This window comes from Temnothorax curvispinosus, unplaced genomic scaffold (genome assembly GCF_003070985.1).
Source record: "Temnothorax curvispinosus isolate PA1 unplaced genomic scaffold, ASM307098v1 QBEX01015201.1, whole genome shotgun sequence".
Taxonomy (NCBI): Eukaryota; Metazoa; Arthropoda; class Insecta; order Hymenoptera; family Formicidae; genus Temnothorax; species Temnothorax curvispinosus.
In genome coordinates, this window is record NW_020224981.1 from 183664 (window position 1) to 205752 (window position 22089).

Here is a 22089-nt window from a genome sequence, read left to right on the forward strand (position 1 = left end):
ACGGATGGAAAAACTTAATATAACGCAACTTTCATCGGAAGATAATGGTGATCGAAGATGCGTTTGCGCCGTCCGATGAAACTAAATTTAAAAGCTTATATCCAAAAGCACTGTGTTCCTGTAACTTTGCAGAAATACCGCCGCCAGGACTGTCAAAGCGCGGGATGACATCGGCCATGCCGTTCTATGCAGACATTAAGGTGATACTGCCGTTGCTAGTGGCTACTGTCGCATTGGTCGCCGCAGCGGTCATTGTCGCCTTTCGCTGGAAGAACAGTGAGTCCAATTTAATGAACACGCAATTATCGCCTCTGAGATTTTTTCGTAAAATATTTTTGGTTGTTAATCTTTCTAATTGTCTTCATTTTATATTTAAGTAAATTATTGGTATTCTTCCGCAATACCATTTTGAATATATATCTCTTGACATTTTTTGTAATATGCCAAAAAAATTGGAAAGATTAATGGGAGGATACGTTTGCCAGGATATTTGGGAGGCCAAATGCAACGGCCGATGAAAGAGTCGCAGGAGAATCAACAGAACGCGGAGACACAGCGAGAGCGTTACTATGCCACGATACATAAGGTGGCATTGCAACAAGCGGCGAATACGGGCGCGGGGCCCGACAAGATTCCAGGTGAACCTTTGTTACGATATGGACAACCACCAGGTTTGGTACTATAATTACTGTTGCGCAGGTACGAGTCGGCCACCTTTAGCGCCGGTCAACAGTAAAACAAGGCTGCTTAGCGAAATAAAACTTAAAAAAAATGTTTAAGAAAATATCTATTACGTTATACATTTTTAAACCACAGAATTAATCAATTTAAATTTAAATGCTCTCTGTTTAATGTTGTTTAATTAATTTTAAGCATAAAAATAGTTACATATTTGCGCCTGAGAAATAATTTCGCGCGTCTTCGTTTGTAAATATGAAATCGAAATGGATGGATGACTGAGACAGTTAGCCCGACGCGATTTGAAAGGTAGGCAATGCCTCTGATGGGTTACAGAGACAGCGGAGGACATTTCGCCGTACGCTACGTTCCAGCTTTCGGAGGGTGGCGGGGGAAGCCTGGCAGGGTTGGGCGCATTGGGCGGACTGGGAGGCGCGGCGGAGGCCACGGCGGCCGGTCTTCACCCGAACAACACTCTTCTACACAGTTTCATGTATCACGAGCACGCCATGACCGAAGGGTGCGCGAGCCCTCCACCGGCGGCGACGGTATACGCCCCACAAATCTCTTCCTTTCACTGGAATTTTATTAATTACTCAACCCAGTTTTGAAATATTATTGTATAAATTATATATGGAATACCATATATATATGTGTTATATATTAAATTAATAATATTGTATTTTGTATTATATGTGTAATATTTAATTTGCAAATTGTTAATTCTATAATTGCTAATTAACAATATGAATTGATATGGAGATTAAAACTGAATTAGAGTTCTGCTATAATTTACATTTTGCACACGAAACTCCTATGCGCAGAGCATGAAGAGCGTCTCGTCGAGAAGGCGACAGCAGAGAAAGCAGCAAACCCCAGGGGATGTCGAGAGCGACGAGAGCGAGTCTGACCCGGACCAACTGATAAGCTCGCGCACGGAGTCGTCGAATCAGTTGGACGCTGGAAAATTAAAACATAGTACGTTCTGATCTGAAATGTATTAAAAACGCTAGGTTCATCGACATTCTAACTCTAACGAATTGTCGTTTTAGTTCGCGCGGTCTCGGACTTTATCTATCACGGCACGTCGAGCACGTCTTCGGACATTTCTCCCATGTCCGAACAGAAGTCACTGCCACGGAGGGGGCGATCAAGGTAATGGTTCTGAAATAACAAAGCACAGATTATAATTCCAACTTTCCAATTTCCAATATAAATTTCCATTATACATCGCTTTTATTCGCAACACCCGTCAGTAAGCTCGTTTTTTTTTTTGCTATCTCGTAAGATGGCATGTTCCCAGCAGGAGCTCTCTACGCACACTACTGCCGCCGATCTCGGTCGCGGAGACCGCGTTTGTCGGCGGCAATCAGGGGGTGGTGCCCACGCCGGGAAACGGGGACCGACCGGAGCTCAGCGAGGCCGAGTGCGACATCGACTCCCTGAAGAAACTGAAACTGGGGCTGCGGAGCTCGCTATGGTCGCGGCCAAGCACTCAGAATAATCCTTCATCGGATTACTCCATTGCCGTCTAATCTGTCCCCCGGATGTCGCAAACCCCCATGGTAGATCCTCTTTTTCTCTTAACCCCGTGGGCCAAAGATTAGGTAAATTGATCTCTTCCCTTCGTGTTTCGTCGAGAATTTCCTCGTGGCCATTCGTAGAGCCACTTGACTGCCACGTCTTCTGTCGATGGTAGGTAAATTACGTTCTGCTCGTTAACGCCGACGATCGAGGGAGAGGTGTGCATAAATAAGATATTGTGCGAGGAAGATCGAGGCAACGAAGATGGGCGAGTATAGAAGAACGCATAATGATTTCTTACCACATGAAAAATATTAAAGCTCTAACATTTATAATTGCGCTATTATTATGTAGGTTAATTTACATTTAAAAAAACTTTTGCATTCCGGATATTAATTTTTACAATATCTGGTCAACGATATACTTAATACCTATGTGACGCGACACTGTAAAACTGTTCTTCTATAAACGTGTTTCTTTGTTGATCGAGCCGAGAAAGCTAGTCGAAAGTATCTATAAGTACGTGCTTTTCCTCTTCCTTGTCTATAACGCGACGCGAGATAATACACGTGCGTGGAGTGCGTGAAGTGCGTGAGTGAGTCCGAGTCCGAATTGTGCGTGAATGATCGTTGAATCGCGTGTACGAATGCGTGCCAAAACGACAATTTGCTCAGACCGCTGCGAGTCGTTTCGCCGGCGGGCGATCCATTCGAGACCAAAGACTTAATCGTACGAACAGAGCACGGGAGAGTACTTCGCGTATCATGAACAAGAGAGATGGCAGACTGCTTCTGTTTTCACTGCAAAAAATTCCTTTTTATTTATATCAATTTTACCTATTACTTTTCTTCGCTTTATTTAATCTTTCCGTAATAATTTCTGTTATTACAATACATATATATAATGTTGTTATAGTAGGATGAATTTATATATTTAACTTGCAACTAAGATGGTAAGAGATTTTAATTCATTTATTCATGGGAAGTACGTTTAACACGATAACGAAAATCACTAATTATTTTTGTTCATTATTTTATTTTGAATTATATTAATTTATCGCTATTTATTATAATCATTATATATATATAATTCTGTTTATTTCTATAATTTAATTTTTCTATATTTCCTCCACATTATCGATACTTAATAAAATTATCTTTTCCATAAATCAATATGAAGCAGCTCGAAGCTTTCGCCATCCTGGAAATTATGCTCGTCTGTGTTCGATGCGCGCATGTTATTAGGAATCGGGATGAGAACGGGTCAGAAAAGGAAAGAGACCGGACTTCCAAGTCTCCAAAAAGCGGATCGTTGACGGTTGGGCTCTGTTGCATTGTAAAGTTTATATATACGTACGAATATAGTACCGTTGATTACTTTAAGTCCGTTATTAAACCTAAGACTTCTATGTAGAACGTTTTTCCTGTAAACGCGGAGCGCGTTACGATCGGAGGAATCGAGTACGAAGCTAATCGTAGCGGTCTCGTTTCCCACTCTGTAAAAATGTCGGCCGAGACGTTTGAAGGAGAGAGCAACAATGAACAAGGTTCTCTCCTTCTTCAAATCTCTCTTCTAATGTCGTGCACCTTTGAGACTTCGTGATCTGACGCGACCAATCTTACTATTATGCAATAAGTCGTACCAGCAAAAAACTCCTTTTTCAGACTGAACTCGAAAGTACTATACGAAATCGCCATTAGAATTAATTAATTACGCGTGCGTCCCGCTGCGCTGCGAGCTTCCAATATTTCCACGACACTGCCATTCCGCAGACTACTTGTCGCGACCTAAAGGGTCTAATTGAGATCATTTTACACACTCCGGAACGAAAGAAAAGATGTTTTTGTAACTTTTACCGCGATCACAGTGACGTTTTTAACGTAAAAAAGAAAAAAACCTGTTTGGCCCCCTTTTTCCTGCCGACAAACGTCACTCTAAATAGTTAAGTATATGTGATGTTTTATATTCAGACCTCTGTGTGGCGTATGTATTTTTACTTCCTAGTTTATTTCAGCGCGAAGGAAGCTGCTCCGAATTTATTGTACGCTACCGTACAACACGTCGACGATAACTTTGATCTTACGAAAAAAAAGAGAAGTCTAGGAAGGGATTAAGAAATTCTAGTCATGCCATAATATTAAGGGAACGTTTAGAATTTCGGGTTTATCGCGAGATAATGCCGGTAAGTTAAGGAAAAATTGTGCGCGACACTACGAAGACGAGGCCGTAGATAATACGTATGTAGAATACAATATGTTTGAGTACACGGGCATCAAGACGCGTGCATACAGTCATGTACGACGCGTATGTTAATGTATATAAGGGAAGCACGTCAATCAAACTCGTAGTGTTCGATTAAATTCGATAGAGCAATCTTCGAAGAGGACAAAATGCGACTCGCCGTCTTGCTCTTGGTACGGTTGCCGGGACATTTTTCGTCGACACGATTTTTGTACATTTTTCTTGCGTCATGGACCGACCGAGTTCTGTCAGTAATCTTGCCGTAACCTTTCAGGGACCAGTTCTCTTCGTTATTACAATCGTGTAAGAAGCTAACGAAAAGTACTCGATGAGACTAATCAACGATCTCGAACCTGATCAACGAATTTTTTACTGCGCAATTTTTCACGAAGCTAATTTGGATTAGACGGTCCTGCCATTTATCTGATTGCAATTTGGTACTTTAAGATCTCGTCGCGGTAAGGTGCTTTTGGTCGATTTATCGGATTTTTACATTGTTACCCCGCGAACATTTACACGGTCCTCGAAGGACGATGCAGTGACACAACTCGGTGCATCCCCCATCGCCATTTGCGATAATCCGTGCAGCTCGGAGAATATACTTTAATTGTTGCATCTATATATGGACGGAGGAGGCGAGCGAACAAATCAAATGGACAATTGTTATTGTAACTACGATTAATTACGTCGTTGTAGAGAGAGAGAGAGAGAGAGGAAGAGATAAAGCTTACCGGCGCGAGTGCGGCGCAGACGGTCCAATCATGGCGTGAGATTGCGTTAAAAAATCATCGCAAAAGCTCCGTGAAATGAAGAAGCTTGCAAATTCTTTCTCCGTTCTGCGATCGGAGATTATACAATTAAAACAAATTGTCGATTAAATTTAAACTGTATTAAATCTGTGGTACGGCATTTCGATGCATTGTGTCGATCGTAGAATCGATTAAATAAATTGATATCGTGTAAAGTAACATAGGGTCGATTTTCTGGGCGAACCTCATGAGACATTCAATAAACGTGAGAATTTATATTTGTGTTCTTGTGCAATGCAAATCTTCCGATTGGCGATACACTTAATTGATCGATTTTGCAAAGTCCGCTCAGTATCCCGTAAGCTCCGAAAACGTGGAGTCCAGATCGTCGCAGATATATTTGTATTTTTCCTTTTCTTTTAGCAGATAATCTAAAAACCCGAACGAGAGACAATTTATTAATAACCCTCTCGGTATCGCTTTCAAAAGTGTGAAAATTTAAAATCTATAAAATATGCGTATAACACGATTATTACCTTCCCTCTTGTCAACTTCTTTCGCGAATATCTTGACAGTTTTCTCAGCAGTTATGGCACGTCTTTCAGCAGCCTTCAGTCTCACTTTTAATTCCTTTAGCTGCGCTTTAAATTCTTCTACCCTTTGGTTAGCCTGACAAACAATCTTTATATATTTCTAATTTTTTAGATAAAAAAAATACAAACTCATTAGCATAAAAGAATATCTACTTTCTCTTCGGACACCTCCAAGGACTTGAATATATTGCCGATGATAAATAACTCGTCTTCTCTCTCGAGAATTTTCCTAAAACATAATATCCTGCGTCAAGCGTGTTAAGCTCTTTTAAGTGAGTAAAAAATCTTTCATGCACACGTATATCTAAATTATTTTCATGCAAAGGTAAAAAGAAGTCCTCGAAAGTAGGATACATTGTGAAACGTTCCCGTTTAAACTGAAAATAGAGAAGTGGGAAAAGGTTCAGCCGAAAAGAACGCCAGTCTCTATATTTAGAGAATCGCGTACGCTTCGCTCGATTTAACTCTTTCTTCCGCCGCTTCGAGCTCGTCCTCGACGAATGCCAATTTCCTCGAAATCTCGTCCGATTTCGTGTCAGCGTCTTCAGCAATGAGCCTTGCTTCCTTCAACTGCGTCATCAATTGGTCCATTCTCTCTTCATCCTGCTTGCTCCTGTTTTCCAGGACTTTGCAGATGCTAAATAAGAATAGTTTCACGGTTATAACAGCTCATAATATTTCTCGCGAAAAAAAAAACAATGTTGGTGTTAATACAAATTTAATCTCTACAATACTTTAACAACTATTAATATAAAATATTTGTCGTATTAATTATGTGTATAATACGTTAAAAAATATTTTATAGCAAAAAATTTGCATGGTAAATTTTATATAAAAGCATATATAAATATTTATACCGCTTTGCGTCTTCAGCAGTTTCCATGGCTTGCGCGAGTTTTACTTGAGCCGACAAACGTCGTTCCTCCGACTTTTCTAAATTCTGCATGCACTGCTGCATTTTTCTATTCAACACCGCCAGTTCCGACTGCGTCTGTAATTTTACAATTGATGTAGAAGCAAATCGAATTGTGTACACATGTGATACATTTCTTCCGATTCACACTAACCACGATGTAGATCCTCTCCTTTATTTCAAGATCTCTGTTTGATTTTACCAGTTGGGCCTTACTCACTTCCAAATCGTGCTCCATTTGCATCAGTTTTTTCGCCAGTTCACGAACCTCATCCCTCAATTTTTCTTCCCTCCGATTTGCTTCCTTTGCCTGCTGATCGCATAGATCAGCTTTGTCCATCGCGAGATCTTTCTCGAGCTTTAACGTCTGCAGTCGTTTCTTAATGACGTTCATGTCTTCGTTGGAAATTAATTAGAAATATTCTTTTTAATCAACGATCGTTAACAAAAGTTTTAATAGATAAATTGTTGCGTTTAAATGAATTATATTTTAACAGCTTTATTAAGTGGTAAAAATTAAATTTTTATTAGCTAATAAACTTTGTCGTACAGCAAAGATTTTTATAATAATTTTTGATATTTTTAGTTTACGATAATTATTTTTGTTTATATTATTTTATAATCTTTTTATTGCAAGTTATCTGATCAAGAACGCTCTTTGACTAAATCCACGTAAAACACTTTCACTTTGAAGTATCTTCTTGCCGCGTATAAAAATGATAATTTTCAGCTTTACACTCTGCTAAACAGAATTTTTAATTACCGCAGAAACGAGCGAAGTATCAAAATGCAACGTCCGTGGGTTACTGTACTCAGTGACCGATGAGGACAATGTTTTATAGACTCAATGCAATGCAAAAGGATAAAAGCGACCGTCGCTTTAGTTAGGCTCAAACGAATTCTTGGACTCTTCTTAAAGCAGTAGTCTGCTTTGTTGTGCCGATGATTGTTGCCGATCGCAGATATATCGATCATTACTCTTATTTTGTATTATATCTGTTTAACAATTATTATGTTCTAAAATAAGTTTCATAATGGATGTAGTATATCTCTATTTTTTTACTTTAAATAACAGACATATCTTTTATTTCATATTTTGCGTGACAAACGTTAAGATATAAAGGTTCCTGCATGCTGGCTAAGTCCGCGTTAATAATACACTCACAAAATTTGGCAAAATTGAATTAAAAGAAGTGAAAAATAACGTTAAAAAATTAAATTATTCTTACAACCTGCAGCGCTATTTCTTGTTCTAGTGCAGTTTTTTATAAAAATATTGTCGAAGGAAATTGATTGCTATAGCTTTTTTTGATAGCATCTTTTAATAGCTTTTATATTTAAAATAATTGTTGTAGTGTTATAATATACCGAAGACTCCCATTTTATAATTTTATTATAATTTAACATGTGAAAGCAAATATTTATTTCAATTCGACAGCTGTCAAACAGCTTGTCTTCATTCTTGATTAGACGCAATTCAATTCAACATGTGTGGGTTATCAATTTATTGATTATCATAACGAAAAGGTAGTTTTCGGTACATTTTACAAGTCTATTCTATCGATTATAGAAATGCTATTTTATTGCAAACCATTTTTATTTTAATGTATATACGTTGCAAGAATTTTCATAATATATTTTTTCGCTCCTGACGTTATCAATCAAACATGGCTGAAGTGAGTCAACAGGAGCCTTATTTTCAATTTCACAGTTATATCTTTTGTCAATCTATCTATTTTATAAATAATATTTAATATTAGAGAAATTGATTATTGATATTATATTAAAAAGCGAATAAAATTAAAAAATAACTTTTATTCATTATATTCCTATAATATTTATTTAGTCGTTTTTGAAAACTTTATAATATATTAACAGCATGATACATCAAGGATTAAAACTCATTAGAGAATTTGTGATACTATTTATTGAAAATACACATTTTACATTGAATGGTAAAAAGGATGCGCGATATCATGGCCTCGCTCGCGCGTACGACATTAAATCCCTCCAACGCCTCTGAAAGAAAAAGAAATAGATGAAATTGTGAATCTTTGATCGACATAGTGAACAACAAGCGACCATGAACTAGTTGTTCGATCTTGGCAAGATATTACACGAAGCGAAGCAGTTATAGTAACAAGTCGCATTGCATTGCCTTGTCCATCAGTATATTATTGCGCGAAGCAGATTATTTCTAATATCGCTCACGGCTCTCCGTACAACAAAACGAACGGCATTTAAGCGACTTTTAAGCACAACGAGCCGAACTAATGAATATTAAAAGATAGCGAATAAGCGGAGGGAAGCGTAGGATGAGTAGCAGCGAGAGTTAAATCAAGTCTGTCCGCAAGATGTTAATAGCCTGTCATCTCGGCGAATGTCGCGTCCATGTCGTCGCAGACCGCCTTGTACTTTTCCCTTTCTTCTCTGAGTTCGTCTGAAACAATCAACAATTTCTCTATAATATAGAAAAGAAAAAAAAGCAGAATCATTTTTAAAAAATAATTTATAGAATAATTGGAATACTCTTAGAAATAAAATCTACAGAAGAGTCTTACCTTCCTTCATGTCCATTTCCTTTAATAACGCCTTGACCGTCCTTTCGGCGGTGATTGCACGCTTCTCTGCCTCCTTCAGTTTTTTTTTCAAAGATTTCAGCTGCAGCTTAAAATCTTCTACTCGCTGGTTTGCCTGAAATCAAAATAATCGAGAAGTGATATTGCAGCGCGATTAATAACTATCGCAGTGTATATGTTACGTCACCTTCTCCTCGGATACTTCAAGGGATTTTACGATATTCTGTACAATGAAGAGCTCGTCCTCGCGTTCCACGATTTTTCTGCGAAAAGATATTTTAAGTGAGAAAATTTACACATATATATATATATATTTTTTTTTTATATGTATGTGACGCAAATTATAATCGCTATGCATACGCTTCGCTAGTCTTCACTCTTTCTTCAGCAGCTTCCAACTCCTCCTCCACAAATTGTAATTTCCTGGCTATTTCGTCGGATTTCGCGTCAGCGTCTTCGGCGATTAATCTTGCGTCTTTTAATTCCGACATCAGCTTCTCCATACGTTCCTCGTCCAAGCGACTCCTCTCCGTCAGGACGTTACACATTCTGTACGTAAGAAAAAAGGAAAATAGCATTGCTTCGTCAAATCTTGTTCTATAATTTATCTTATTGGACAATTTATGTATAATCTGTTTAACTTATGTTTTGCAAACGTATCACATTTGCAAAACGTTAAAATCCGGCGTTAAATTTATGAACCTCTGCGCGTCGTCCGCGAGTTCGGTCGCACGTGCCAGTTTTAGTGTGGCGGAAAGACGCAGCTCCTCCTTTTTGGTGAGACTCGCTTCGATCTCCTGCACTTTCTTCGTTAAAACGGTACGATCTTGCTCAGCCTATATGTAGAACACGATTAATTGGTACAAGGTGAAAGGTTCTTTAGATAGATACTTATCGAAGAATATTGATTGCTATAGCTTTTTGATAGCGTCTCTTAATAGCTTTTAATAATTGATAGCTTCAACAAATTATGTTATTATTAGAAAACTGTTTTCTTCGTAGAAATTTATCACACGCTTATGAAAAAAAAAACTTGCTTATATTGTAGGAAATCTGATTTAGAAAATCCATTCGTTTTAATCATTATTACGCACTCTGGACCAAGATTTTTCGCACTGCTCTAGATCAGCGGTTGATTGTTCCAAGTTAGCTTTGGCGATAGTATAATCTCGTTCCAATTGGACAAGTCGTTTCTGCAGATCTCTAAGATCGTCATTCAGCCTGTCTGCTCTTATATTTTCTTGTTTCGCTTTCGTCTCATTGGTTTCGACCTTCTCGTTCGCGGCATCCATCTCGAGTTTCAACGCCGCGATTTTTTTCTTGATCGCCTCCATCGTGACGCGCGATTTTGGACTTTCCTCTTATCAATTATCCTGGATATCATAATTATCTTGTAAAGTTAAAATATAATTTTAATCGATGAAAATTACGCTAATAATTGCGCGATCAAAGCCCACAAAATTCATAAATCGCGCACTTAACTAAAATATAAGTTAAAATAAAATAATAAAAATATAAGTATTTTAATTAAAATTAAAATATAAAAATATTTTAATTAATTCTAATAAAATCCTGAACAAATGTTTTAATTATTCACAGCAAGCAGTGGCGAGCAGGGCCCATACCTTAAATATAGCGAGTAAAAGAAGGACGACGAGTGGTGCAATCACAAGAACGTCGGGTATTACTCGCCGCGAGATTTCACCCCGTCATTCAACGCCCGATGTATCTGTATCACCCTATTAATCGTTTAATAAATTTCGCGCGGTGGTGCTGGACGAGCAGAGAAATTCCTACTAAGGGGGACACTCACTGTGATCGTGACGCTGATCCGCGGGGAGAATGCACAACCGGATGCTTTCGACAGCTAAGCTAAAATAAAACGAAACCGATTTCGGCGGCGATGCCGGCCACCTTCCCGAACTCCCCGATCCAATCCAATTCTATAATTGCTTGGGGACTTTGGCTGCCGTCCCGAAACTTACCCTCCGCCGTCGTCGCCGCGGCCTGCCTACGAAACGCGATATCTGCCCGTTCCCATGCTATTCTCGGCCCCCGAAAAGAATCCCGTTCCTGTTTTCTACCGACCACGTAATCAACTCCCCGTAGTAAACAGCCTGACTAGGTCCATCGTCACATAGGCCCGATTGACATTATGAGTCGCGTTAAAATGTCAATCTGCGTGAACCGGCTTCGAATCTTCCCGCTGATCGATGTCCTGCGGGAATATCGAACGAGTGATGTCACGCGCGGGAGCTTTTGATGAAGCCACACTAATGAAATTTAAAGTTCCGAGATTTGAGATTAAAAATCTACTTGAAAAAGATTTTATGACATTATAGAAAAAATCGTATATCTAGAAAATAGATCGAGAAATTTAACAAGTTGAAAATAAGGGGGCAAAAACCATCCGTGGAATTATTTTACAAATCTAGAAATTAGCAAATAGACAGACAAGTGAGATGAAACCTATTAGATGAAAATGATATAATAATAAATAAGACCATTAAATCTAGCGAAAGATATATTTAATAATTTCACCAGTTTATTTTTACAACAGTCTCAGATTATAACATGTAACTTCTTCGTTTAAGCTATTATAAGATGTTGATGAGAAAAGAGAGCTACCCGAATAAAATTCTATAGATGTTTCGATGTGAATGTTTTTACTGTTAATAGTACATACTTCTTAATTAACTGTTACACGTTGGTGAGATCGATTTTCTAGTTGATTCACAAGTATGTAGATAAGTAGACTTTTATAATTGTAAATGTTACTTACAATAAAAAGTAACGCAGTCATGTTACAGAAGAATTAGTTTGACTGTTGTACTTTTAGTATATCTCTTTTTTTAATATCGCATATACTTTTACCATTTTTGTATATGGCACGCAGTAAAGATGTTGCATAAAGTTCAATAGAAATATGCACTCAACTGTATTCGAATGTACATACACAGTCGATGTATCCAAAAGTAATAGTAAACTGTGCAAATTGTTGTTTCACTCTTTTTGCGCATATATACATGCTTGATAAATATTTCGAAGTATTGAAAAAGCAGTGCATATTGACATAGACTTTTGGCAAGATGTAATACGTGTATATATGTTTATATATATATATATATATATATATATATATATATATATATATATATATATATATACACATATACATGTATTTGTATATATCAAGATCATATTGGCGTATCAAGAAAAGCGCTCAAAACAATATCAGTATCAAATATGATCATATCGCATATTACAATATGTAAATGCATCATTTCCTTGGAATTAACAGCTTCATATAACAAGAAAAATGCAAACTGCACAATAACACAACGCTTATTAATGTAATATTAACCACAGCACAATTCTATCAAAAAATAAAAAGTATTAAGTAATACCACTTTCTGTCTAAATAATTAATACAAATTAAAAGATGTGAGAAGAAATCGATTTCCATTTACGATAATCATACCACAAATCAATATAGTAATGTGAGTTAACAAGTACTTCATCGGCTAGTAAGTACAAAATAAAAAATAATAATAAAGAAAAAGAAAGAATATAAAACAAAGTACAAAAAACGTCACGGATCTCCCTCATATCATTCAGTTCGAAGCGCAATGCGATCAATCATTAAAGTTAAGTTACATATAAGAACATACACGTACTTAACAAATTAACGTACAATGTACACTGGGCGGAAATAGAAAGACAATGCTATTCATCAAACGTGCGGTGTTTCGAGAAAAAGAACACCTAGAAGGTGCTGATGCGCCATTGATGAGAGCAACATCGTCATCTGGAAAGATTAGACCCTGTCTCGGAGTCGATGGACATCAATAGCACGTAGGTTGGCGTATACGTGAGCAACAGGTGCACGGCGTCCTCGCGATCGAGTGCTCGCAATTGTTGCACCAGCAAACCTACGGTGCATTCCGCACCCGCGCAGTTCAGTAGCCTGTGAATCAAATATGGAATTTTTAGAATACTCAGTTGCGTTACGACCATAGATATACGTCTGTGGTTACGACGTAATCGGCATGTTTCAAAAGTGTTTTTACCTCAAAGTTGGACTGTCCACTGTACTATCTAGTTGGGCGACGCGATCCCCCAAACCGAGCCTTACAGCGAGTAAGCACCAATCTCTTCCGTGATGATCAGGTGGATCCAGCATCTGCGCTAGTCGCCGCTGCACAGCAGGCTTAATGTATTTTACAGGTTGCTTCGGTCCGGGAACGCAATTCTCCATCAATGGCAGACCGCAACTTACTATCTCCCACACGGTTTCTTGTCGGTCGTTTAGAGGATTTTTAAGAGTTGCCTCTTCGAGACCTTTGTCAATTAAAGCTGATATAACAGTGGCTGGCGCCCAAGAGTGAACTATCTGCAAATGTATCGATTAAAATAAAAACACACAATCACAATTTTTTTTATTTTATAATATATAAATCTAAATGTGTCCTTTTTTAATCTTTACTTACTTCATCGTATTCTCGAAGCTGGCTAGGACTCAACCAATGCCTCTCGAGTAACATTCCAGGGGCGACTAATTCGATGGTTGTATCCATCGCATCCAGAATCACGCTAAGAAGAGCAAAACACTGCGCACTGGAACCACGCGGACCGCGAACTTGAATTTCCACGCAGCTGTGTTCCTCTTCCTCGAAAGTGATTATACTTTCACAAGGTCCCAAACATAGTTTTGATCCTCGCCACCACTGATACAGATCCGAATTCGATGGATCCCACGTTTGAGTAATTTTTCTCAGTTGCGCCTACAATTTCAGTATTTCAGTGTTCTTGCAAGAAGGCACTATACGTGCTGCTCTTCACCAATTTCGATAAAACTTACAGCAATGGTAGAAGATGTTATCTACCAGTCTACCTAATACATGTAAAATCGTTTTTCTTCTTCGAAGCTGAAACGCTATTCTGTTTCTTCTAAATCAATGAAAAACTAAATAACTGAATAAACAAATAAAAAAATTAATTGATAAACATTCTCAGATTTAAGAAAAACAAAAATTAAAAAAAAAAATCCGATATTATCCGTACGCGAGCCAGCTTTTATTGACCGTTAAAGTATCATATCAGAAGAAGGATCCACCTTTAACTACTTATAACTCAGCTTCAAAGATCCATTCTGAAAGACGGCTTTATATCTGTTAATTAGGTAGTATCTTATATCATTGCTGTAAATTTTATCGAAATCAGTAAAGAGAAGCGCATAGTGTTCCCGTTAGTATTCTAGTACTTTCAATATTCTCCTACTGTCACATTTTCTTTATTATAAAGATTGATTACCTGTAAGTGCGTAAATATAGCAGTTAAATGGTATAAAGGCGCTTCTTCTGGACAAAGACGTAAACCAGTGTGAGGTAACGCGTTGGAACATGGTTTCCACGGTTCCCATAAACCCGGTAGACGCTCTACAAGGTTTAAACACGGTATCTCGTACTCCACTTCGTCGTCATCCACTTCGCACTAAAATTTAATAATCAAATAATATAATCAATCAATTAATCAGATTTCCTAAAACATACCGGAACGCATAAATTGACTGCTTGTAAAGCTTGCAGAGCTTGAGCGGCAGGGCACGGACATCGTGCTTGAAAATCTTCTAAGGTGTAAACACCGGTGGTTCGACCGCCCAATCGTCCTCTTTGATTGGGGCTTAATTGCCAATTTAGCACATCTTGCCAAAACCATTCGGGACTAAGCACTATCAGGTTTCCAGGTAAAAGAATGCATTCCCCCAAGTTCTGTAATTTAAATAAATACTTGTTATTAGAGAAAAAAGTAACATCTTATAAATTTAATTGGAATTAATAAACTACAAACCTGTAACTGTAATCCGAGATGTCTGCAATGTTCCAAACATACTAAAGGATTGATCTTTCGAACCTCGTTCAGAAATTCTTCCTGAGTAAGCATTAACGGAGGCACTTCTAACGACTGCATGTACGACCTCCATGCTTCGGCGAGACCAGTCCACACTAAGGCGCTCTATAATACGTAATTAATATCCATAGTAATAGAATTCTATCTTTATCCCAATATCACATTGATGCAGAAAATATATACAAGAGAGAGAATCTCTTTTATTCTTTTTAAGATAGATAATATAGTGCATGTATGTATACATGGGAGAAAGCATTAGTGCAACTATTGAACCAAAGTACAGTTTCAGTTTATACACATCATTCAGAATTATTTAAAGGAATTGAGAGAAGTATTTCGACCTGTTTATCAAGATTCGCCAGGGGCACGTATGTAGCCGCAGCACGCGGCGCGTCACGTCGGAGAATACTTTCTGCAACTTCCGGTCCATCCTACATCATGCATTGCATGCATTAAGGCTTGTTAATAAACATTAATGGCCAAATAACCAGCAACTAAAACATATGTTCTTAATAAATTCGATTCAATGTGATATACATATATATCACATGATATCGGATCTTTTTATTGGAAATGGTGCGCTCAATCAATCAAACATCGCAAATAATTGAATGTCGTCGAAAGTCATGGGACACAGAAGGTACTTTCAATATTTTCAATTATTTGTACATATATCAAATCAACCATGCATCATGGATGTCTCAGAGGAAAATCATATAAGTGATTATAGAAATTGTCGTATTGCCTCCGTTGAGAGTCAATGGCTGATTCGACAATATATTGACACTGTAAATTTCGAAATTGATGAATGAATTATACAAACAACAGCGTAATGAGGTAGATCATTATTGATCAGAACCGTTTCACGAAAGGTTAATGAGCACATTTATTACATGCTGTACAAATTTGTACAATTTCCTGCGGAAATGTGATTATTTACATAAGGTTGCGTTAGTTACAATTGCTTGTATCAACAGGCTGCAGAATCAAACGGTTCTGTTCGCATATATTTAGTATCAAGCATACTGATATCATGCATTTACTGATATATATTTCGAAGTGGATTAAAGATATGTATAATATCTCGATGGTAAAGATATATAAAATCAGAAGAGATTACAAATTGGCATCAGAAACAGATTTGCTGAATTCGTGATTGCTCGCCAATTTTTATTTCTGCATAGACAAGTGAGTGATGAGAAATATAATATCTCTTCTAATGTTATAGATGAAATATGATAAATTTATAATTTTACAAAGAATATAATCATCATTTTACCTCGAGAAATTCCATCCTTGCATTATTTAAATAAGATCTGAGGAGTTTCAGGCCAGGACTAGAAGGATTAGTTGCGTCTAATGCTACCATTTGAGGTTCTTCTCCTAAAATTGATGTAAAGTCTTTCAGAAATGGCAAGAGTGGTGCGAGTAGATTGCCGCCGTTAGAATTCGGAGCTAAAGGTTCTGGTGCGTAAGTACCGACTAAGATTACTTTTACGTCGTTGCATTTGCCACCAAATCCTTTAATAAAAGAGGCAAAAATTAAAATTACGAAATTTATCCACAAAAATTAATTACAATACAAAAGATTCAAACACAACAGTATCTTACCAACATTAGTCGGATTAATACGATCCAAAATAAATTGCAGCCAGAATTTTATCTGCTGAAGTTGAACGGTCAGCGGTTCTCTCAAACTGACTGTAATAAGATGCACTGCTGGTTGCTGGAATGTAAGTACGTAATGATAAGACGCCAGAAACTCTTCGCGTCCACATAACTCCCAAAAGACGCATTCGCCACCTGGTCAATTAAATACATCCATATGACATATTTAAGTTTTAAAACAATCTATCACATTAAATATTTAAAAATACATATTACAAAAGTGTTCAATCTCTATTACATTACCATAACTCCCATATATTTGTGTTAAATTAAGTAATAATTAAGTATAATTCGCTCACCTACATTACCGCGACTCCACTCTACTCCCTGAGTACCTTCATACTCACTATCGCTGTACTCAAAACTGAGAGACCCGTGTTTACTCGTCACGTCGAGTTCGATACTTGGTTCTCTCTACATATCAATAATTTTTATTATTTATTTATCATTTATTACATTTTTATCGCATGCACCTACCTTAGCGCTACAATTCTGGCTTCTCGACCTTCGAAAGAAGCCAAAACTAAATAGTCCAGATTTTAAAGAATTGATTAATGATGTTTTTCCAGAGGCGCAATGCCCGAGCAGTCTTATATGCAGCCGGTCTATCGGTCTGTGTGTCGGTTGCAGCTGACGAATGTAATTTTCGCGCTGATTCAACTAAAAATGATTTAAAACAAGATTCGACTTTCGCATAATTCTTCCAAACGTGGAAAGCATTGTGTATTGTAAAAAATATAAGAACTCACATTTCTCAATTTATCTAATAAATTTGCGATCTCCGGATGTCCATATTTAATCGCCGTGACGTCCGCTCGGATCCCTCGATTTGTTTTATCAACGTCGCAACCAGCAAGGCACAAATGTCTGACAAGATTAATATGTCCGTGACGAGCAGCTACATGTAACGCCGTGAGACCTTGTTTGTTCGGTGTGTCTAGATCAATTCCGCTCTCTATCAGCAAAATCGTCATTCCCTCGTCGCCAATCTCACAGGCGATATGCAAAAGAGTGTCTTCTTTCTGAAACAGGAACGTGCAACCATTTTATTCGGATTATCATTCGGTACGCAATATTAGCAAAATGAATAAAAGATGTCTTACAGAGTCTTTCATATTTAATGGAGCACCCTGTAACAGTAACTGAGAGACAGCCTCAACACAGCCACGCTTCACAGCACTGATCATTGCTCCACCGAGACCTTGAGGAGCTTCAGATTCCTGTGTATAAAGAGAATAAAATTTTTATCGGTATGATGCAACTGTAATTTCTTTGAAATTATAAAATAATTTTGCATTATCTTTTGTTGCGTGCAGCATGCATAAAATTAAAAAATATATTTTTTTTCAATAACCAAGGTATATATGTATGTACAATAAAAAAAATTGCGTACTGTTTTTGATTTAGTAATATATATTGTATGTAAAAAAATAATTCGTATATATCTAATATACGATATAACTGTACAACGGATTGAAATAGAAGTTGGTAAAAAAATGAATAAAATTAATTATATAATACATTGAAACAGAATGTATAATAAATCGCAATGTTTTTGAACAATGTGAGTCGTTTTCAGGAACACACCGTGAGAATCCAGGGATGTTTAAGGCACGATTCAGCATTTCCTCTCTCCCTAAAATAAAAAAATAATTTTTTTTTCTCGAATTAAAGTAAATGTACCAATGCCTGGATTGTCAATGGACATGTATCTATGTCTGGACACCTTTATCATTTTAGTTAAATAAGTATAACGCGAATTAAAATAAAAGATAAAAATAGTTTTAATGAACTAAAGTTTTAAAATACATTAAATACATTATAGCATCCAAACATTAATTTGCGTTTATATTATTTAATAACTAAAATGATAAGGTGTCCAGACATAAGTACGTGTCCTCTGACTGTCTAGGCATTGTTACATTTACTTTATATTTATTAATAATAAGTTAATAAATTCACAAATTTATAATTCTCCTGCAACTTACTTTGGATCCTTGATCAACAAGGATCGTATAAAGTCTTTGGCAATCTCGGACACATTACTGAAATATTCATTGTCAAATTGGTATTGGCAAGCAGCAACGTTTGCGTATGTCTCTTGCTTATCCTCGCCTAAAAATGGTGAAGCTCCGCTCAGAAGAATATACGTTAATACACCAACAGCCCAAAGATCAGTTCCCAAGCTAAGTGGTTCGTAATTTACGATTTCCGGCGCCACAAATTCAGGCGTGCCAAACAGTGCTCTGTGTTCTGAACCAGGTACCAGTCGATGCGATAAACCTAAATCTGTAGAACAATAGTACTGAAATTAATGACTAGTAAAATTATATTGATGATTATCTATTTAACACAAAGCATTGCAAACATTACCTATCAGCTTAATGCTAGGCATCGGTGGTGGTGACGACAGTAGAATATTCTCAGGCTTAATATCCAGATGAGCAACTTGGTGGGAATGTAAATGATTAAGTGCCATTAAAACTTGGCGCACCTTGGAAAGGATATAAATTAGAAATTATTCCCAGAACATTTATTAATGTATTTACTTTAATCGTAATGTATTTACGTACCACATGAGCAGCTTCTGCTTCACCGGACGGAGTCCAATGAAATAATTCGCCTCCCGTAATCAATTCCAGGAGCAACACCACTGTTGTTCCTGTGTCTATTACTTTGTATAATGAAACAATGTTAGGATGTCTTAATCGAGCCAAAAGACCAGCTTCTCGTGCTAAAAAAAATTACCATATTAAAGTATATTAAGAATAAGAGTATGTATTAGACTTCAGCAATGTATTAGGCTAAAAAAAATACTACCAATGTCAGCAGCAGCCACACCTCTGGCAACTCGCCTCTTTCGCATAATTTTTGCGGCGTACAATGCTCCAGTTTTTATTTCTTGACATTTTCGTACAATAGCAAATTGACCCCTGCATTTTACAAGATTGCAAAAGTCATTGAACGTTAAAGAAAAACATCAATAAAAGGAAAATCAGTTAGAAGTAACAGCGCTTACTTGCCAATCTCTTCAAGCAGCTGATAGTTCTTTTCAATCGGTTCATGGTGGACCTCCATTAAAGTGCTCCACACAGGATCTGAGCAATAAACATAACGTTATTGCATGGTTTAAAATTAAAAATTAATTAACTTATATATCAATATTATATCAGCTGTCGTTCTAAATTAAAAATATTCTCATCTACACAATCTATACACCGATAAACAAATTTTAAAATGTACACAATTAACATTTTTGCTATGCAATATCCAACATTTTTCAAATAATAACAAAAGTTAAGTCAAACGCGACAGTAGAATTATGTTCCAGACAATTTAATAGGGGCAAATGCAGGTGCCGGTCCTCGATATTGCACACCGGTACAATGTCAACACGCCGCAAAAATTAGCTCGCAACGACAGTCGGACAGTGATGCACAGATCCGAACGGACACAGACGATCGATGGACGTCAGCGATCAACAATTGGACGTCGCGATTTACGACGGTCAAAACCCACGATCCCCAACAACATGTTTGAAGCGAAGCCGAGTCGCCCGTTGTCAAATTCCGTAACGACGGTCCCCTCTCCCTCCCGCTACCCTCTTGCTAATGAGATGTGACGGAGAGCGTGAAGAGAAGTCGATTTCTTACTACTGCTTACTACCGTTAGACGTTTCCAGCTGGCGAGACGTGCCCGGCATCATCTCCCGATCGTGATCATCGTTCGGTCGACGGTCAATCCGGACAGCTTCAAACCTTGCAAGTAGCCGTTATGGAAATCGCGCTGCGTCCGACGGCCAGGACGGCCTTCACCCATGCCGGCCGCCCCACACACATAATCGATATGCCTTATGTCGCGTGGAACGCCATCTCCCTACCATGGTAGAAATACAAGGGTATGCTCTTGCGCATATTTCCGAACCCAGCCAATCAGCGACTTGTCCAACCTTACGTCACACTGAGCGGCACATTTAAGCAGCGAATCTATAATAGTCATTTATAAAAGCATTTTGAGCGGACAATATGTGAATACAAAATAATGTTGATCATTTATGTGAGAGAAAATTCTGTTTTATAAATAAATAAATATATATGAACAAAAATATATAAATATAAAAAACGCACGTGACATACGGATAAACGCTCATCGTTTCCCGAATTTGTCTCTCGTTGTAGATGTTAGAAACGTTATTGTTATTTGACGAATTTTATAATTATTTTATGTGGATTTGTCTAAATATATGATATTACAGAAAATATTATTATTATTAAGAAAAAAAGAATTGTGTGCATTGAATAAAAATCATTGCGACGTACGGAAAAATTTCACATAAAACGAGATTTTAATTTCCAGTCATTTATTATTAAAATTCTGCGAATTATTAGTTTTAATCAAAACTGGTCGGAAAACGATTGGAAAAGAATTGTCAGCTGAGACGCAAAACAAAAATATATTGTGGCGTACGACATAAAGAACTATATATGCAGAGGAAAGATGCAGATAAAAGATCAAATAACAATAAATGCAAATATTTAATATACAGGTTTCATTTGATACAGGCAAAGGCATTGTTTCAGCTAACACATTTTCGTTTGATGTTAGTGGAGGTACTGCATGGAGATGCAACGTCGGGATAGCATCAGGATGTATCTTCCTAGTTCGTGTAGGTGAATAACCTAGTAGATGTTCTTGTAAGGGCTTCGTAAAAGCTTCATCAGCAAAATGCTTCGAACATATCCTAGCTGAAGCAAACAAGGTTTAAGATTCTTAAATATATGCTTATAATAATAAACAAGAGAAATCTGTGGTACAATATTAGTTGCTTTCCATTTACATCAAAACTCAGATAATTCTCACTTGTGACGTCATAACTCAGTTAAATGCACGTTCCTTTTGCATGATGGCAAGTGAGATTCAGCTGAGTTTTTATCCACAATCGAGACTGTTGCGATAATCTGGGAACGCACGGTTGCGAGAGATAGGGTAGCACAGAGAAATCAGACCGTTATGTATGAAAGTCGCATTTATTCTGAAGACGATACACACTCGCACGCCGGTAGCTGATATCTGCGACAGAATTCGGAGCAGGAGCACAGGTGATAAGAGAGGGGTGGTTTGGTCTATCCCGGCCCGCCTCGTGCCGACCTCGTGTCAGCATTCCGATCGCGAAAGTTCGAGAAGCGCGAAAACTAATCGTCCTCAACAGAGACCATGTGCTTTAATGAATCTAA

General features: G+C 37.5%; 4 protein-coding genes and 1 long non-coding RNA gene across 19 annotated transcripts in view; 1 reads left to right on the plus strand and 4 right to left on the minus strand.

Moving 5' to 3' along the window:
* The window catches only part of LOC112465433 (Down syndrome cell adhesion molecule-like protein Dscam2), a 93405-nt gene extending 90327 nt beyond the window's left edge, over positions 1–3078 (plus strand). For 2 of the 9 annotated variants that reach the window (XM_025032972.1, XM_025032971.1), the window contains exons 25-30: positions 133–276; positions 486–671; positions 1015–1226; positions 1503–1656; positions 1731–1833; positions 1967–3078. In XM_025032972.1, coding sequence (XP_024888740.1) covers positions 133–276; positions 486–671; positions 1015–1226; positions 1503–1656; positions 1731–1833; positions 1967–2213 — 1046 coding nt within the window. In that variant the 3' untranslated portion in view covers positions 2214–3078. Of the gene's footprint in view, positions 1–132; positions 277–485; positions 672–1014; positions 1227–1502; positions 1657–1730; positions 1834–1966 lie in introns of those variants that run through there. The other 7 variants (XM_025032977.1, XM_025032976.1, XM_025032974.1 and 4 more) reach the window with 6 other exon arrangements.
* Positions 3079–5103: 2025 nt separating this feature from the next.
* Positions 5104–7092, minus strand: LOC112465441 (tropomyosin-2-like). Its single transcript, XM_025032986.1, has 6 exons — positions 6853–7092; positions 6643–6776; positions 6234–6422; positions 5939–6014; positions 5729–5861; positions 5104–5623 (listed from the first exon to the last, which is right to left on the minus strand). The coding sequence occupies exons 1-6, from the start codon at positions 7090–7092 to the stop codon at positions 5541–5543; spliced, it is 855 nt and encodes a 284-aa protein (XP_024888754.1). The 3' UTR covers positions 5104–5540.
* Positions 7093–8633: 1541 nt separating this feature from the next.
* On the minus strand, positions 8634–11132 carry LOC112465445 (tropomyosin-2-like). Its single transcript, XM_025032993.1, has 8 exons — positions 11091–11132; positions 10903–11016; positions 10372–10650; positions 9980–10113; positions 9638–9826; positions 9465–9540; positions 9260–9392; positions 8634–9138 (listed from the first exon to the last, which is right to left on the minus strand). The coding sequence occupies exons 3-8, from the start codon at positions 10609–10611 to the stop codon at positions 9056–9058; spliced, it is 855 nt and encodes a 284-aa protein (XP_024888761.1). The 5' UTR covers positions 10612–10650; positions 10903–11016; positions 11091–11132; the 3' UTR covers positions 8634–9055.
* Positions 11133–12411: 1279 nt separating this feature from the next.
* Positions 12412–20716, minus strand: LOC112465442 (death-associated protein kinase 1-like). Of its 6 annotated transcripts, none has more exons than XM_025032988.1 (20): positions 20522–20716; positions 19875–19953; positions 19676–19788; positions 19429–19589; positions 19229–19349; positions 18844–19144; positions 18443–18491; positions 17959–18075; positions 17605–17877; positions 17333–17515; positions 17155–17269; positions 16799–16990; positions 16467–16708; positions 15529–15618; positions 15128–15292; positions 14830–15048; positions 14591–14770; positions 13768–14061; positions 13348–13670; positions 12412–13244 (listed from the first exon to the last, which is right to left on the minus strand). In XM_025032988.1, the coding sequence occupies exons 1-20, from the start codon at positions 20559–20561 to the stop codon at positions 13082–13084; spliced, it is 3420 nt and encodes a 1139-aa protein (XP_024888756.1). In that variant the 5' UTR covers positions 20562–20716; the 3' UTR covers positions 12412–13081. The 6 variants fall into 6 exon arrangements, with proteins under 6 accessions (XP_024888756.1, XP_024888755.1, XP_024888757.1 ...); XM_025032987.1 differs by having other exon boundaries at positions 20519–20716; XM_025032989.1 differs by having other exon boundaries at positions 20509–20716.
* A 573-nt stretch (positions 20717–21289) lies between these two features.
* LOC112465444 lies at positions 21290–22080 on the minus strand. Of its 2 annotated transcripts, none has more exons than XR_003042020.1 (2): positions 21693–22080; positions 21290–21600 (listed from the first exon to the last, which is right to left on the minus strand). It is a non-coding gene; the product is annotated as an uncharacterized LOC112465444 (long non-coding RNA). The 2 variants fall into 2 exon arrangements; XR_003042019.1 differs by having other exon boundaries at positions 21716–22079.
* Between the last annotated feature and the right edge of the window lie 9 nt (positions 22081–22089).

Excerpts from the sequence above, each read along its gene's own strand:
- LOC112465442 (XM_025032987.1), bottom strand. The coding sequence starts at position 20,561 with ATGATGCCGGGCACGTCTCGCCAGCTGGAAACGTCTAACGGTA. Across the intron at positions 17,878-17,958 it reads CATTAAATATGAAAGACTCT|AAAGAAGACACTCTTTTGCA; the intron begins GTAAGACATCTT and ends TTCCTGTTTCAG. Across the intron at positions 15,619-16,466 it reads CAAGGATGGAATTTCTCGAG|GATGGACCGGAAGTTGCAGA; the intron begins GTAAAATGATGA and ends TGCATGATGTAG.
- LOC112465445 (XM_025032993.1), bottom strand. The coding sequence starts at position 10,611 with ATGGAGGCGATCAAGAAAAAAATCGCGGCGTTGAAACTCGAGATGGAT. Across the intron at positions 9,541-9,637 it reads AGAGTGAAGACTAGCGAAGC|AAAAATCGTGGAACGCGAGG; the intron begins GTATGCATAGCG and ends ATCTTTTCGCAG. Across the intron at positions 9,139-9,259 it reads GGAAATGGACATGAAGGAAG|ACGAACTCAGAGAAGAAAGG; the intron begins GTAAGACTCTTC and ends TGATTGTTTCAG.
- LOC112465441 (XM_025032986.1), bottom strand. The coding sequence starts at position 7,092 with ATGAACGTCATTAAGAAACGACTGCAGACGTTAAAGCTCGAGAAAGAT. Across the intron at positions 6,015-6,233 it reads AGAGTTAAATCGAGCGAAGC|GAAAATTCTCGAGAGAGAAG; the intron begins GTACGCGATTCT and ends ATTATGTTTTAG. Across the intron at positions 5,862-5,938 it reads TGGAGGTGTCCGAAGAGAAA|GCTAACCAAAGGGTAGAAGA; the intron begins GTAGATATTCTT and ends ATTGTTTGTCAG.